General features: G+C 30.7%; 1 protein-coding gene across 1 annotated transcript; it reads right to left on the reverse strand.

Moving 5' to 3' along the window:
• Positions 1-5,544: 5,544 nt before the first annotated feature.
• On the reverse strand, positions 5,545-6,803 carry LOC100250472 (cytosolic sulfotransferase 15). Its single transcript, XM_002265101.4, has one exon. The coding sequence runs from the start codon at positions 6,653-6,655 to the stop codon at positions 5,657-5,659; it is 999 nt and encodes a 332-aa protein (XP_002265137.1). The 5' UTR covers positions 6,656-6,803; the 3' UTR covers positions 5,545-5,656.
• Between the last annotated feature and the right edge of the window lie 10,645 nt (positions 6,804-17,448).

A 17,448-nucleotide genomic window follows, 5' to 3' on the forward strand; every position in this document is an offset into this window, starting at 1 on the left:
AGACGAATGGGAATCCAACAATTTTCTTCTACTGCCGTAAATTCCAACATAGGCTGATTTCATATGTATGATGGCGTACTATGTTATTATACTATCAATTGATAGTGAAGAATGGGCGGTGATAACGTTCACATATAAAATTCTGTGACACACATGTGGTCTCCACAACATACTTATGAACTTTACATGAAATCTTGGGGAAACATTTATAACGTTTGGATGGGTTAGGTGAATGGATAAGGGAAGTAGGCCTTAATCTTGGCATGGAAAATGAATCATATATATGTAGCAATCAGCCAGTTGTGATGGAAAAATAAAATTCATGAGATTGAAGTTTACATGTGGCCCACCACATGTGAAAGCTCAAAAAATTAGTTAGGTCTTTGATTCATGTATGTTGTCCCTTTCATGATAAAGGTGGTTTGGTTTGTTAACTGTTCTCTTTGGTGTTCCTTGGGGCCTTGTTTTCTTCTCCAAGAGGTGGGATGTGGCCATCTACGAGCTTCGTGGGACTACGTATGTAGAGGCAAATACTTATATTCTCCCCATTGCGGAGAGCAGATACGGTCTGATATGAAGAGCCAGACCACCAAAGCATACTAGATCTATCACAACCCAAGTTCTGGGTGGCCTAAAATTTGATCCATGACGCCAAATTAAAGGTTTGATTTTAAGAGTTATTCCTAATATAAGCTTTAAAGACCTTGTTTTTTTAAAATAAATAAATGAATAAATCATAGTTTAATTTAAATAAAATTCTCTAAGCTGAAAATTCCTTTCATTAACTTATAAATGTGAATGATGCCCAATTTGAGATAATTATTGAGGTCTCCACCCCATGTCTGAAAAAACAAGTTCCTACGGTTCATTCACGACCTTACAAAGTATAATCACGTTACATATATATTCAGTAAATTGATACAAGTTTAAAATTTTAACAAAAGTGAATATTAATTTTTTTAGCTAGTTTATAATTTCTTAGGACATTCTAGAACCCTCCCTAAACCATCAATGGGTTCTCAAGAACAATATATGCATATAAAAGTTTCAAGAAGAGGTGAACATTTCCATCTTACTCAGTACAGTGCTCTTATACCTAAAAGGGTTAGTAGGAAATCATTAAAGGCTAGGTACATTAAAATAAACATCCCGGCATTTTATTTTAACCTAAATATACAATATACACACATCTTGATAATTAAATAAAAATGCAAATGGAAGTATAACATACAATCATATAATGCATTATTATTCTCGAGCTTTCACTAAATGATATCCATCCATACTCAAATACGCATCCTATTTGAAGTCTTCCTGAGGTAAATTTTTGTCTTTCTCACTAGAGATCTTGCTCGATTATTAATAAAAAAACCTAATTAATAAAAAACCTTTTTTCCTATCTCAAATGATATTAGAGGGATTTGGATTCATTATGGAAATTCTATTTTCCTTACAATTAGTCTCTTCTCTAGAAGGTAAAGAAATAGCAAAATCTCATCATTTGTGATCAATTCATTCAATATTGTATTTGTCCATAGGCTAACTCGGATATGTAATTATTGGAGATGTAACTTGCTTCTTTTTGGGTGTTGATATGATCCACACCACGAAATTGAGAAAGTTGTGGATCAAGAATGACTCCAAGATCGTCTAGAAATAGATTTGTATGAAACTGTCACTCGTTGCTTATATGGAAGCAAAAACCTTGGTATAATGAAAACGCCACAATCAATTATGGAAGAATTGATTGATAAGTTGAAGGAGAGCATTATAGAAATCTTTCCGATAAGTTCAAAGAATTTTAAAATAACCAAAGAGAATTTTCTCTCACAAAATTATGAATAAAATCTGTATTATTTTTCAATAAGTTGATGGCTATTTAAATACAAAGAGGTCCACAAATTTGGCAATTAGAAAATCCCCAAATATTCTACCTAGGATTCGCAGATAGCTAGAAAAGGGAAACTAAATTATCCTAAGTTAGATTTTGAAAATTGAATCTATTATTTCCTAAAATCATGTCTACCCCAAAGTAAAAAGGAAACAGGGGAATTTCTAATTTATTACTTCCCCACAAAATTCAAAATTTAAAATATAATAATAAATAAGAAGGGTAATTTAGCAATCTTAAAAGATTGCTTTAGATTGTGCCAACCAATCTCCTTGATGAGTCAAAATTAGGTAATCACCAAGTTAGAAAACTTCATTCAATCCACGTAATTTGTGAGTTATTCTCTTCGAGGGATTCTTCTATATTATTCCAAAGTTTGAATAATGGAAATCCAACCTTGTGGAATATGTAGAGCATCTTCCTTGCGCCTCCATGAATTCACCTCAACCCAAATGTTTTGAATCAATCCATTGAGAGTTTCTTTGAACTTTTTAACTCGAGCCCTTTTAACCGGACCAATTAGAACTTGAATAGGATCTGCATTTCATTTGTTAGTCGTGCCCTCATCATTCAGAACTTGAATAGGACCTGCATTTCATTTGTTAGTCGTTCCTTTATAAAGTGTGAAGCAATGTCAAACCAAAATATTGAACATGCATTAGCTCTCCCTAAAATTTTTCTTTACATAACTACAATGCAAATGCAGTGCATTATATCCACATATTAGAAACTATTATTTTTAAAATATATTTTTATTTCTTTCAAACATAGTCCAATGATCTTAACATTCAACACCAATAATTTTTTTCTTTAATTCTCATAAGTTGTATCATCAACCAATATCATTAACAAATGACCATTTTATTATTTCCGTCACCAAACAATTCATAAATCATTAAGAAATAAAATTTAAACAATAATCATATGCCAAATTAGACGTAGAAAACACAAATATAAACACATAAATCTTAGAACAACAAGATCTATATTTTTTTATTCCAAAATATATTAAATAAATATTTTAGGGATAAACCACCCTACCAAAAACAAGAAATCCAACCGTCAACTTTATTTATTTATTTATTTTGCAACCCCTTACCAAACCATGTTTAGGGCAAAACGGACTATGTTTGACTTACCAAACCATGTCTTCCTTGTTTATTTATTTATTTATTTTGCAACCCCTTATTATTATTATTATTATTATTGATTTGCATTTTTCATATGTCCCACTTGATGGCGAGATTCGCCTTTTAGGTAAAAAAACTATTTTTTTATAAAAACTAGAGTCACCATTTATTTTTATTTATTTTTGAAAGGAAAAATAAAATAAGACAAAAAATGATGACTCCTTAAGTTTGGAAAAATATATCTTTGAAAAACCCGAGTTTAGGTTTAAGGATTAGGTTACCTATTGGTGTACCATAAAGGTAGCATCTCTCCAACCTTTAAAAAAAATGTCTCTACTGACTAAATTAAGGGAAGCATGATAATTAATTGATAAATTGACGATACAAAAGGAGATCTAAGGTGATAATCTAAATCCTAACAACGTACTAAGTAAGTCAAACAATCATTCTAAAACACGAGCATAAAGGAGATAGTGTGCATACCTCAATTGCAACTCAAAGTGCTATTATAAAAACATCAAGGTTAGTTCAAATAACATAACATACAACATATATTTCATCCAAGTCAAAGAATCAAACAACAATCAAAGCAATCAATAACAATATTAAACATAAAGATGTTCACACAAAACATGTATATATGTAAAATTAAGAGATAAAAGATGAGGAACATACTTAAATAACATAATTATTCATAATGTGCTTCCATAATACAAAGGAAGTTAGAATAGGTTACAATAACAAATAACAAGATACCAAATCCCAACATGCATGGTATAATGTACAACATAAAGGAAATGATAAGAGTCTAAGGAAAATATCACCTACTCACAAGAGACATGCATACAACTCATTGTTTAGGTCAAATTATGTACTAGATGGTAGAATCAGGGGTTAGGACAAAACATGAAGCAAAAAAAATCAGAATACTAGTGTTCATAAAACAAATGCTAAATAAATATCCAGGAGCATCATTTAATCATAAAAAAATTTAAGCAACATTCTCATTATGTCTGTATCACAATACAGCAAGCAAAATCAAGTCATGATATGCCAATTAATCTTGAATTAAACAAAAATATGAGTACAATGCAAAATTTCCAGCATGTTATCAGAGAAAGAAACCTTCATAAATAAATCCTAAAAAAAAAATGCCAAAATATGAATTTAATTACAAAAATTATCAGGAAACATCTCCTACATGTCTAGTTATCATCCAAGTGGCTAAACAATCATTCAGGACTCGGATTAAAATCCAAATTATAAAAAAGTTCCACAAGGTCCAGAATAGGTTAGAATGCAAAGGCATGCATGAATCGATTTAAAAACTAACTCAAAGGTCTCATAAAATCACACGTCATTTAGAGGTCTAGTTTACATAAAAAATAATAAGAAAACCAAAAGCATACAAACCAATTTTTAAATTATACAAACATATCTTTTATCCAAAATTAGACTAGCACAGTGGGTGCATCTTAGAAAAAATATATTTTATGCTAGGAAAAACATATCTCAATATTTTGTGTCAAAACTCAAGCTCAGGAAGTCTAAAATTTATTATAAAAAAAAAAAGAAAAGAAATCAAATTAAACACATGTGAGTTATGATTCATTTCTTGCTTAATTAAATTAACCTTATTTCACAATTTTTTTTTTATCGTGAGTTGTGATTCGTTTCTTGCTGCCGACTAATTTAATCCTTTGAAGCTCAATTAAAAAGAAACACGTGATAATTGGGACTTATCTTTTTGCTTTTTTCTTTTACCATTTTCTTGCAAAAATGAGAAAATTTTGACACCAAAACCCTAGGTTTATTCTGAAAAATTCGAGTATTGCAACTATTCAGTCATAGGTTAATCCTCATCAGTTCAGGATTTCTTTTGCTTATCTTCACTGCAGTCAAATATGATGGGTAACTGAGGGCTCATTATTGAAATGATAGAACCTAGATAGATGATTTAATGAAAAACCTTAATTCAAATAAAATTGATTTATAAAAATTTGTAAAATAAAATGTTTATTCAAAGAGACTGAAAACTTTCAAGAGTACCATAAGAAATCAAACTAGGTTTGGGTTGAGTCAAGTTAAATCAACCCCAATTAGAGTCTTACATGTTTAAGGAAACTTTTAGAGGTATCAAGAGAAGTCAAATTAGGTTCGGGTTAAGTTGGGTTAAACCTGTCCGAATTATAGTTCCACACGTTTAAGGAAATTTTCATTGATATGAAGAGAAATCAAGTTAAGTTTGGGTTGAGTTAGATTGAACTCACACCTACATGTTTAAGGAAACTTTTAAAGGTATAAAAAGAAATTAATTTAGGTTTGGGTTGAGTTGGGTTAAACCTGACCGAATTATGGTTCCACATGTTTTAGGGAAATTTTCATTGATACGAAGAGAAATCAGGTTAGGTTTGGGTCGAGTTAGGTTAAATTTCATTAATATATATCATCAAAGCAATTTATCGCAGAACGTACATTTGAAGTAGACTGTCTCAGTACGTTATCATCGCAGACACAGACACGGACACAGAAATTTCCAACATTAAGATTAATCATAGTACATACTTATAGCAGTACATTGAATAAAAGAGCAAGGATATGGCATGCAGGCCATGTTCATTGGTTGTCCTGGAAATTAAAACACCTTGAATTCCAGGCCAGAACCAGCTAATTTTCCTTTCATGATTTGGAATATCTGGCCTGCCATGGAAGGTGTTAAATGATTGACCCAATCCCCCACCACACCTGTCCTAAACAAGTTCTTGTTTTCGAAGTATCCGATGGATCTGCCTGTCTGGTTCACCTCCAAATTCTTCAAGTTCTCAAAACTACACAGCCTGGATATCTCTTCAGCCACCCCTTCCCTTTCTTCCTCAAAAGAAAAAGGGACTCCTAGAAAGTTTGCCAACCTTTTTAACTGAAAGACAGGATCTTCTTTGGCGTCTTCATACTTCATGAACAACATCTTGTTGGGTGGCTCTAGGCTTTCGTTCCAGTACTCCAACATATGCTTCCAAAAGGGACCGAACGCCATAGCCCCCCTGCAGTACATTTCGAAGCCTTCTTCTATGGAAATGGGGCCTAGAGTTTCTGGCCTCACTTTCATAAGGAAGTGCCAGGATGATACAAAAGTATCAAGAGGGTTTCGGCACCAGTAGACTATCCGACAGTCGGAATTCTTGATAGACGCTGGCAAGGATGAAAATGGAACATGGGTGGCCAAGAGCCTTGGCTGAGGAAGCATGGAGAGATCAGGAAGCTGGTTGTTGGCATAAAGCTTGTACTCAAGGAAAGGGACAAGATCATGAGGATTAGACGTAAGCAAAGGATGGTTCTTTGAGATTGAGAAGGACTTCCGATTGAGGACAGCAAACGCCATGGCTTTCAACCATGTTGTGCCTGATTTTGGCATGGTGACAAGGATGAGGTCAGAGTCTCTGGCTTGGAAGTGTTGCTGGAAATTGATGATTGCCTGAATCTCCTTGGGTTGGCACCAAAACTCTTGGTAAAGATAGATATGAGAAGTTCGCCAACCTCTCTCTTTGGGAAGAGAGAGAAGAAGTTCCTTGAATTCATCACTCAGCTCTTCCTCATCATTTGTTGATTGGGTTTTAGTGGAATGGGTTATGGACATTGTAGTGGTTGTGTAGAAGAGATTGGCATGAGAAGAAGGCAATAAGCACCGACATTTATATATGCAGAATATGGTATAGCTACCATAATGGTGTCATGCATTTCAGGAACATAGAAAGCGAATTGCATCCATTCAGCAGATGCACAAGAACCTTTGTCATGTTCCTCTTGTTCTTCATAGGATACTTTCCTTTGGTTTTTTTTTTTTTTTTTGGCATCATTCTCTTTCCACGGAATCCAATTTTCAACAGAGTAGACTCATAACCGCAGCAATTAGTCCCTCCCATAAATATCTTCCCTTTTAGTTTGGATAAAAAGAAATTATATAAGTGTGACAAACTGATCATCCAACTGATTTTTCAAATTATAAAATAGAAGATTTATTTTAATACTCCATAAGGTGGGCAAGAGTTATTTCATTCATTTCACGGAAAAACATAGGAATCTTGTGAGTTGCATGGGTCAAGTTCTATCATGCAAGTACGGTGCGAAGGGAAAATAAAAAATAAAAAAAAGAACAATATTTTCCATGTTCATAAGCACATACGATATCGGGTGATACATATCTCTTATACACAAGCATAACCACACATTTGAGGGAAGATGCCAATCAGGTCTGAAGCTGATATAGATATGGTGTGTGACTCTGTTTTGCATGGAAAAGTGGTCAATGCATCCATCAATGCCCCCACCAATCAGCCAGATGTTACATGAATGCAAAGGGATAAGGAGGTTGGTGAAATAAAAGCTTATCCAATGGCCCAACAATGGTCCAATTAATTTTAGATCTTCTATTTGTAGTCTTCTCAGATCATGTTTCTCCAATTCTTTTTTTTTTTTCCCATTCTTTCCTTTTAGTTATTTCTTTTTTACTTTTTAGACCTAACTAAAATAGGAAATTTAAAATTTTTTTAAAAAAGGTTTATTCTGCCTTTCATTAATGATTGTGGTTAAATTATTTATTAAAAAATATAAATAAAAAAGCCAAAATTTCCTACTATTTGAATTTTTTGTTATACAAAAAACCTGAAAAAAAAAATCATTTTTATCTTATGTATATAAAAGACACCAAAAACAAGGAGCTATTTCATAATTGTTTTCAAGAATAATTTTTTATTTAAAAAAAAACACGAAAATACATTTGGAAAACAAAAACTGTTTTTTGTTCTCAAAAATAAAAAAATTAGTAATTTTCAGGAAATATTTTTTAATTGTTTTCTATTGTTTTCTTTTATTTTCTTAGGGTTATTTTAAAAAAATAATTATATAAGCATGTAGAATAATTAAAAATAAAGTATTTTTAAAAATACATTTAAAAACATTAAAAATATATTAAAAATATTTCAAAATTTTAAATAGACTTTATTTTATAAAATATTAAAGAATAGTTTTCTTAAAAATTGTTTTTAAAACCATTTTTAAAAAACATTTACTAAACATGACCCAAAAAAAAAAAATCAAATCTTTTATAATAAATGTTGTCAATAAGGTACAATATATATAAGAATAAAGGTCTTCTCTTTTCCTTTTTTTTTTTTTCTTTTTCTGAATAGAATTAGTGAATTCCAAGGGTCAATGTTGAACTAAAGATTTTGCCTTTTAAGATTTTTCTTCTTTCCCTTGAAATGTGTGAAATGCAAGCATGGATAACACAAATGTGGAGCCAAGTCCATGTATCGTTCCCCACTGCGGATAGCAACTGATAATGGCCAAGTTCAAAGGATTCATGTTGTAAGTTTGGTAAGGCGCCAAGTCGGCAGCCACTATACATACCTAACCTCTATTAATCATAACAACAGATTTTTATTTTTTTTTCTGGATACAAAACCTACTCGTCCTTCCTGCTGATAAGGCAGATTCTTTTCTAAATATCCATACTACTTTTCTTAATTAGCAACTCTGATAATGACCTGGATGATCTGATTGATTTTTTATGACAGCCCTTGTCCAACCACGGCATAAAAAACAAGTCAAGTTATATTCAGGTATGCATTTCCAAGTAAATACATAAATTTTGTCATTCTCCTTTTTATTTGTTGCTTTTCGGGATATAATAAAGAATTAGTCGATGATGAAAATATCGGTTCTAACATATATATATGATAATATAATTTTATGGATATATCAAGATATAAAATATCCGTAAAATGAATTTATCAAAACTCGTGAAAATATTAAAAAACTTTAAAAAAACTTTAAGACATGATAAAATAATAATAAGATATATATATATATATATTATTTATTTTTCTTAGAGAACTTAAAAACACAACAATATTGATGAATATCTATCAAATTTTTTAGGAATGATATTGAAATTAATCAAAATTCATAAAAAAAAATATCAATAAAAACTAAAAAAAATGATATAAAAAGCAATAATATGCAGTTATTTTATTAAAAAAATTGATATAGACTTAATATAATTTGTGATATTTGAAAACGATAAACATAATTTAAGAATTTAAAATATGAATAAATTAGCTTATTTTAAATAATATATGATATAATATATTAAAAAATGTATAATTTATAAAAGATGTTTATAATTTATAAAAAAAAATATTTATAATTTCTAAAATATTTTATCATATATATTTATAATATGTATAAATCCATCTATACAAAAAGGATTAGGTCAAATGGTGCAAGCCATCTATCATAGGCATGACTTTTTTACACAAGTTTTCATGTCTACACGGCGTTTAAACACCCCTCCAAGCTAGCCTTCTAAAACTGACACAAGATTAGATCAAGAAACCCACACATGCACACACCAAATATCGGTAGTTTTCGCCTGTGACACCATACATCCTAAGTGACTTAGTTCGATCCTTCTTTTGTCCATCCCTCTTTTGAGTGTCCGCTCTAAGGGTTGTATTTTGGGGAAATCATGCAATCATACATTACCCAAAGGAAATATGAGATTTTTAATTTTATTATAAAATGAGAAAAAATATTGTCTAGTCTTATACTCTAATAGTGTTTTCAAATTTATTAGCTTTAAAAGTAAAGAATAAAGTACACATCACTTTATTATTATCTTTATTGACGAATACATACATAATTTATTACCTTCTGTTTACCATCTCGTTGATTGTAAAGTAATTAGTAATAATTTTGACACTAGACATCATATCTCCCAACATTTAAAAGAACTAAAACTATGATTAAAGCTAAAAAAATTTGGCTACACACTTGTGTTTTTTTATTTTTATTTATTTATTTGTTTGTTTGTTTTTTATTTTTTACTAAAAATGATTTGCTTTCAGATTTTAAATTTTTTTTTTTTTTTATTTTTTTATTGACTTATTATATATTTTTGAAATTTTTTTATCTAATAAAAAAACCAAAATATTTAATCTTTTTTTTTTAATGGTAAAAGGAATATGACAGTTTTTCTTTATCTCTTAATACTTAATATAAATAAAATATTTAAAAAAAAAAAACAAAGCATGCTTATTTTAAAAGTAAAATAAGTAAATAAATAAATGGAACCATGATATGTATAAACTGATATACTAATTTTTTTATTTATATTTTTCTATTATTTATTTTTAAAAACAAATAATAATTATAATTTATAAGAACATTTAGAAACTTATATTAAAAAAATAAATAAATTATTTAAAATAATTAAGGTATTAAAAAAATACCTCCAAGTTTAAAATTTTTCAAATTAATTTTTAAGAATAAAATTTATATCCATAAAAAGTATGTAAAATTTTTTATTTTTTATATACAAATTATTTAAATGTCTTATTTTTAAAAATATGAAACAAAAAATGTATTTAAACAACATCACCTGAAAAATACCTAGAAAATAAAAAAATATTAAAGAAAATAAATTTTTTATATTTGATTTTATTATAAAAAAATATGAAAAAAAAGTTAAATATAATTAAAATTAATAAGAAACTAACATATTTTAAAATTATTTAATTTTTATATAAAAAATTAAATAAATGAAATGAGTTTGAAATAGAATATGAAAATAATTTATTGATTTTAAATCTATTTTTTATTTTCCTTCATTTTTTCTTTTCTTTTACTTTTCATTTCTATTTTCTTTCCTGTTTGTTTCTCAAACTTTCTTGAAACAAAATATAGTGTTAATATCTGAAAATAGTAAATGCTAAGGGCATGTTTGGTGATTATTTTCAAGAACAATTTTCTATTCTAAAAAAAAAAAAATACAAGAAAACACGTTTGACAATTAGAAACTATTTTCTTTTTTAAGAACAAAAAATAGGATGTTTTCACGTAATATCTTTTAGTTGTTTTTTGTTATTTTCTTAGGTTGTTTTATAAAATTATTATACAAGCATGTAAAATGATTAAAAATAAAGTACTTGATATAAAAAATTATTTTAAAAACATATTTAAAAAATATTAAAAATAAGTTAAAAACATTTTAGCTTCTCAAATTGACTTTTATTATACAAAAACTGTTTTCAAAAGCTATTAATAGTTAACAAATAGGGTCTATGGATCAATGTTGATAGGTTTTCTTCAATGAATGGATAAATGATAAGGCTCAAGTGATTGTGTAATGTCCAATTAAAGGATCTCTCTTCTTCTTGATATTTCCCTTTTTCCTTTAAATGCATTAAATGCCACCTAGTACATGGGTGGAGCGAAATCCATGTCTCTTCCCCGATGCCTAAGTCGACAAGGCTTGATGAAGACCAAACTGACATCCATGACACTTCTATTGGTATTGCACCACTTGGATGTAGACCCATCTAACTTCAATATAGTTAGACAGATTGCTTCCCTGCACAAAAGGATGTTTGGACAGGTGATCTAGGTACGCCCCTCCGAAGTTTAAGTCAGAATCTAGTGAGAGTGAATCCAACTTTTTGAATAGCTATGTGCGTGCGTACTTTTTTCATGCTTCTAGAGGGATTTTTATAGAACATATGGCGCCATCACTGCAACATTGATTGTGCATTTATGACTTTCTTGCGTTGATGATTGTCGTCGTGGCGGATATTATGCCTTAATAAGGTAGCCAATGTCATTATCTTAGTGCGGATTGGACAATCATACCAACTAAGAGCTATTGATTGGCGCCATTTATTGTTTGTCGTGCAAGAATCCCGGACCATGTCGTTGATTGTACATTTACATTTGTCAATGTCACTAATTGCTCATAATGACTGAGGAACATTGATTTTTGGGTGTAAATGTTGTTTTGATTGTTGCTTAGGCATTGGTGGCGGTTAATCATTCGCTTAATGCCTAAAATTTTTTATTGGCTTGGTTTTTCCATCTGAAAGTCCCCAATCGGCTTGGTCTGTCCATTCCATCTGGCATTGGGGAAAAAGGAAACCTATCTTTCCTCTTACACTAGACAGAGCTTGTCTTGGTCCAAACGGATTGCTCCCAAACAGATTATCTACTTATCTTGGACAACCAAAAGGTCTTGAGCCTATGAAGAACACGTAGAGGGAAGCTTCCCACAACTTCTATTAATGACAACATTTTTTTTTTTTGTGGAAATATGGAACTATTGTTCCTTTATATTCATGTGACATGCTTTTTACTAGATATAAACGCTACTTTTCTTGGCAACACCCACGAAAGCCGATTTGAGATACGTGGATTGATTACGTCTTAGAAACCATATGGTAAGATTTAGCTAAGCGTTTCAAGTCGGTACCTAATTGTCATCACCTTCTCCTTGTTGCCAAATATGATAAGGTCAAACGCACTGTGCACATGCCCATTGAATTTTCAAAAATATATATATATATAAACACTTTTAACTAGGTAATTTTTTACAACAATAAGAAAAATAAGAGCATGTTTGTTGGTATGATTTAAAAACAATTTTTTATTTTTAAAATCAAAAAACTATTTTTAAAAGTTTCTAACACTGTTTGGTTGTTGTTCTCTAGAAACAATTTTTTAAAGCAAAGTGAAATAGAAAATAATTTTTAGAAAATAAGTAGGAGTTGCTTTCACCAATTTTTTTAAAACAAAAGGAAAACATGAGTTCATTTAGTCATATTTTCTTAAATTTGTTTTTAAGTTAAAGAAAAAAACAGTTTTTAAAAACAAGTTTCATAAAACATGGTCAAACGAGCCCTAAGAGTATGTTTGGTCGTGTGATTTAAAAACGATTTTATGTTTTAAAAAACGTAAAATTGTTTTTAAAATTTTCCAACACTGTTTGATCGGAAACAATTTTTAAAAACAAAGTGAAATAGAGAATAATTTTTAGAAAATAAGTAGGAATTGTTTTCATCAGTTTTTTAAAATAAAAGGAAAACATGGGTTGTTTGGTTATATTTTCTTAAACTTGTTTTTAAAAACAATTTTTAAGTTAAAGAATAAAAAACAGTTTTTAAAAACAAGTTTCAGAAAACATGGCCAAAGTCGACTCCAAAATATTAATTATCTTTATGGAAAAAAAAAGTAAATTTAAATTTTTGAAAACCTAGGAATAGTTTGGATGAAATGTTGTTAAAGGTTACACCATGCCATGTTGTTCATAATCAACTTTGTGTTTAATGATTTAAAAGAGAATAATTACAAGATTATACAAAACTTTTAAATAGAATTCTTTGGAAATTTTATAAAAAAAAACTTTTACAAAAATTATTGAATTTTTTTTAGTTATCATAAAATATGAGAAAGTAGAAAGAGAAGAAACTTTTTTTTTTTAAAAAAAAATAGAATGCTTACTGAAAATTGAATATCATTTCATTAACAAATTTCTTTCTTTTATAAATAGTTAGAAAAAAAAAATATATTAATATGGATAATCATCCATAGGTTTTCACAGTATGATAATATTTCATATTTACAAGATTTCTATTACACTCGTATTTGGATGATTATAAAAATATATTTTGTTAAAACCTTATTAATAAAAATTCAATAGAAAAAATCCTTCTGAAAAAAAATATATATATAATACTAATATGAATGGTTTGAGTTTTGAAAAAATCATAACTATGTCTATATGAGAAGGAGAATACTAATATGAATATAGTGATAATATATTGCACTCTTTTTTTGTTCATTTAACTTTTGTCCCATTGAATTTTACTAACAAGATTTTTAATGAAACAATCGTAATGGTCAATATTTGAAAAATATTTTACTCTTTTCTTCACTAGGGTTTCTTCCACTAGGTTTTTCTTGAGAAGTTTTTAGGCTATGTTTGGTTCCTAGAAAAATGCCAAGGGAAAGAAAATACAAAGAAAGAATAGAAAGAAAGAAAAAAAGTGAAGAAAAATAAAAAATAGATTAAAAATTGATAAATTATTTTTATTTATTAATCCAAACTTATTTTACTTATTTTAACTCATCTATATAAAAATTAAATAATTTAAAAATACATAAGTTTTTAACTAGTTTTAATTATATTTGATTTTCTTTGATATTTTTTATAAAACAACCAAACATAAAAAAATTATTTTCCTTTCCTTTCCTTAGTATTTTCCAAAAACCAAACATAACCTTAACAAATTAAGATTTTTATAATCTATAAAATATGATAATTTATCATATTGTGGGAACTTGTGGATGATCATCTATATTTGATAATCATGTATATAGTATAAAATATATATTACATATCTAGAGAGAGAAATGAGCTATTTAAGAAATATTTTAGTTTTTTTAAAGTTGATTTTCAAAAATTTATAGCACACTGTAGACCCCAAAATTTGTTCTAATTTTATTTTTACATTAATTTTGAGCCCAATTTTGTCAATAAATTTTAAATCCCAATTACATGTGTTTTTTGGCCCACTCACCCTTTAATCTTAATTTTTATTATTTTGTATATTTTTTTGTATTTTATTATTATTATTATGTTTTATTTTATTTTATTTTATTTTTTATTTTTACTTTATTTTTCTTTTTTCTCTCCTCTTTCCTCTCTCTTCCTACTCTCCAACTACCCCACCCACTCTCTCTCTCTCTCTCCTCCCATACCCCTCATCCCACGACCATACCCCTATTCCCCTATTGTTTTTTTATTTTATTTTTTGAGAAACTTGTGTTTTGATGGGGCCATTTGGCAAATATATACTTTTAGGAACCCAACTTTATGAAATCAGAAAACCAACTTTTAATGTGAAAAATTATATCTTTTTTATGCACTCTAAGCTGGCTGTATTTTTTGTACTGAGATTGCCCCATTTTTTTCCCTCTCGTACCCACCATCCGCCTCTCCCTCCCTTCCTACCTAGTGAAACCGATAGGCCGGCATCATCATCGGCTGCCACTCACACCTTTCTTCGGTCGATAATCTCCTCATCTCCCTTTCCTTTCCCTCTTTCTCTCTTTTTCCTTCCCTTTCGACATCACCAAGAAAGAAGAAGGCGGTGGCAATAGTGGAGAACCAGGGTCGGATGGAAGAAGGCGCGGTTGGTTGCCATTGATGGCGGCAACCAGGAACTTTGGGGTCATTGACGACGGTGACAGAGAAAGCACCAGTTGATTACTACTCAAAAAGTGCTATTTTGTAGCTTGTAATTAATCCTTTTAAACACTTTTGAGTATTAGTTATTGCCTTTTAACTCAATTAACATGTTAAGGACCCTTGCAATCATTTTTAATCAAATTGTGTAAGTTTTGGTGTTTTTGTTAGTAATTTGATCACCAAAACAATCCAAGATTGAGGAGAGTTATTTGGAATCCATGGCAAAGCAATGAAGAGCTCAAATTCATGAAGAACCAAGCTTTGGAGCTCCATATCCCTTTGCCAAAGTCGTTCAAAGTATGCAAGGAGAGAAGCAAGGAGAGAGGAAAGACAGAGTGAAGAAAACAGAGGAAAGCTAGCTGCAGTCTTCTTTTGCACTTTTGGAGCACTTCCCAAAGTCCATTTTCTACATTCTATATACCATTTCAAAGCTCAGGAAGTCAAGAATCCAATTCTTCAAACGGTGTGCGATTCGGAGTTGAAACGAAGAAGTTACAGCCACTGCAAGTCAATCACTCTAAAGTGTTGCGAAATCAGCCTTTTGTTGCGAGAATTTCGCAGCCTTTTTGTACAGTGTTGTGGATTTCCTCCTGAAGTTTCACGCCGCGATGGAAGCCAAACACCACAAGGTGGAAGCCAACTTAGCAGCCCTGCAAGTTTAACTTGTTGATGCGAAAATATTTCGCAGCCCTCTTGAATGTCTGCGAAATCTTGCAGACACCATTTTTCACCTGGGAAATGTTCCTGGAGCTTCCCGATATTTTTGCACCGACTCTTTTAGATATTTTTCTTCAGATTTTTGTGTCTAAATTTCCATTTTCTCCTTGTATTCAACCACTCATGTAATTCCTTAGCTAGGAAGTATCCAAGGAAGGGTAAATTACCTTCCTATATAAACTCTCTTGTAAACACTCTCAGGAGACGCTGGGGGAAGTATGTAATATATAGATATATCATATATAGAATCAAGGAACAGAGCACTTGCTCTGTTTTTCATATATATTCTTGTCTTCTCTTTCATTTTCATTTTCTAGCCAACCAAATTATGAGGATTTTTCCACAGAGGATGAGAGGCTAAGCTTTTTGTCTCTTGGAGTGAGGAAAGCCGGGTAAGTTTCCACATGCATAATTTGGAAGTTTCGTTGTTTTAGTTTTTAATGAAGAGAAAGTGTAACCCGTTAATGGTTTTTATCTTTTTAGTTAACTTAAAACGCCTTTAAATCACCTGGGCCAACACTTGGTAAGGCAAGTGATTTCCAATCATGGAAATGCACTAGTTTACCCCTTGCGAGCCTTTGGGAGGTGACTTGAAAGTAGGATTTTCTAGAATAGCCAACACTTGGTAAGCTTTTGGACTCCAAGGAGACATCCATTAGTTATCTCTTGCGAGCTTTTGACGGGTAATCCAAGGTTAAAGATCATCTTGAATGGTAAGTGCTCGTGAGAGGCATGAACCATTGCAAGTTGCATCAGTGAGAGGGATTTAGTGTTTGAACCCATTAATGGGAAGCATCTGTACAACACCGGTTGGAGAAGGAACTATATGTTAATTCTCTAATGCGAGGAAAATAAACAAGTGACCGGAACTCCCTATTTGTATGAGGAATCTGAGCCTAGTGATTTGAACTCCAAGAAACATATTTTCTTTGTAAGTAAAATCAGTTACTATTTTTGGTTAGTTTAAATCCAAACCTTTTTCATTCAAACATCTTTATGTTTTCTTTTAAAGCTAACCTTGAAATGAAAAGATACCAATTCAGCTTTGAATTAATATCATTTGCAAAGTGAAAACCCATCTCAGTGAACGATCCTAGAGCCACTATACTATAGTAGCTTTGTCTTTGCTACCCTAATATATGGTGTAATAGGTTATAAATTTTGTTGATTACTCCCTCAATCAAGGAACACCAGCTGGACACGAATCAGCTGAGACACCAATTGGGCACGAATCAAATGACGTCGTTGCCGGGGATCAAACCTCGAATCAAATGGTGCCATTGCCACTACCGCTGCTAGGGACGAATCAAATGGCGCCGTTGCCGGGGATCGAACCCCGAATCAGATGGTGCCATTGCCACTGCCGCTGCTAAGGACGAATCAAATGGCGCCGTTGCCGGGGATCAAACCTCGAATCAAATGGTGCCATTGCCACTACCGCTGCTAGGGACGAATCAAATGGCGCCGTTGCCGGGTATGGTGCCACTTTACAATGATATCACCTTTTAAGAGTACTTGTGATCTTCATCACAAGTTTGGTGACTTTTCTTTTCCTTTTGCTAACTCTTTTTATTTCTTTATTGTTCATATTTTAGTATACCTTTTATTTAGTTTTTAGTTTACCTTAATTTTGT

The sequence above is a fragment of the Vitis vinifera genome, chromosome 13, assembly GCF_030704535.1.
Source record: "Vitis vinifera cultivar Pinot Noir 40024 chromosome 13, ASM3070453v1".
Lineage (NCBI taxonomy): Eukaryota > Viridiplantae > Streptophyta > Magnoliopsida > Vitales > Vitaceae > Vitis > Vitis vinifera.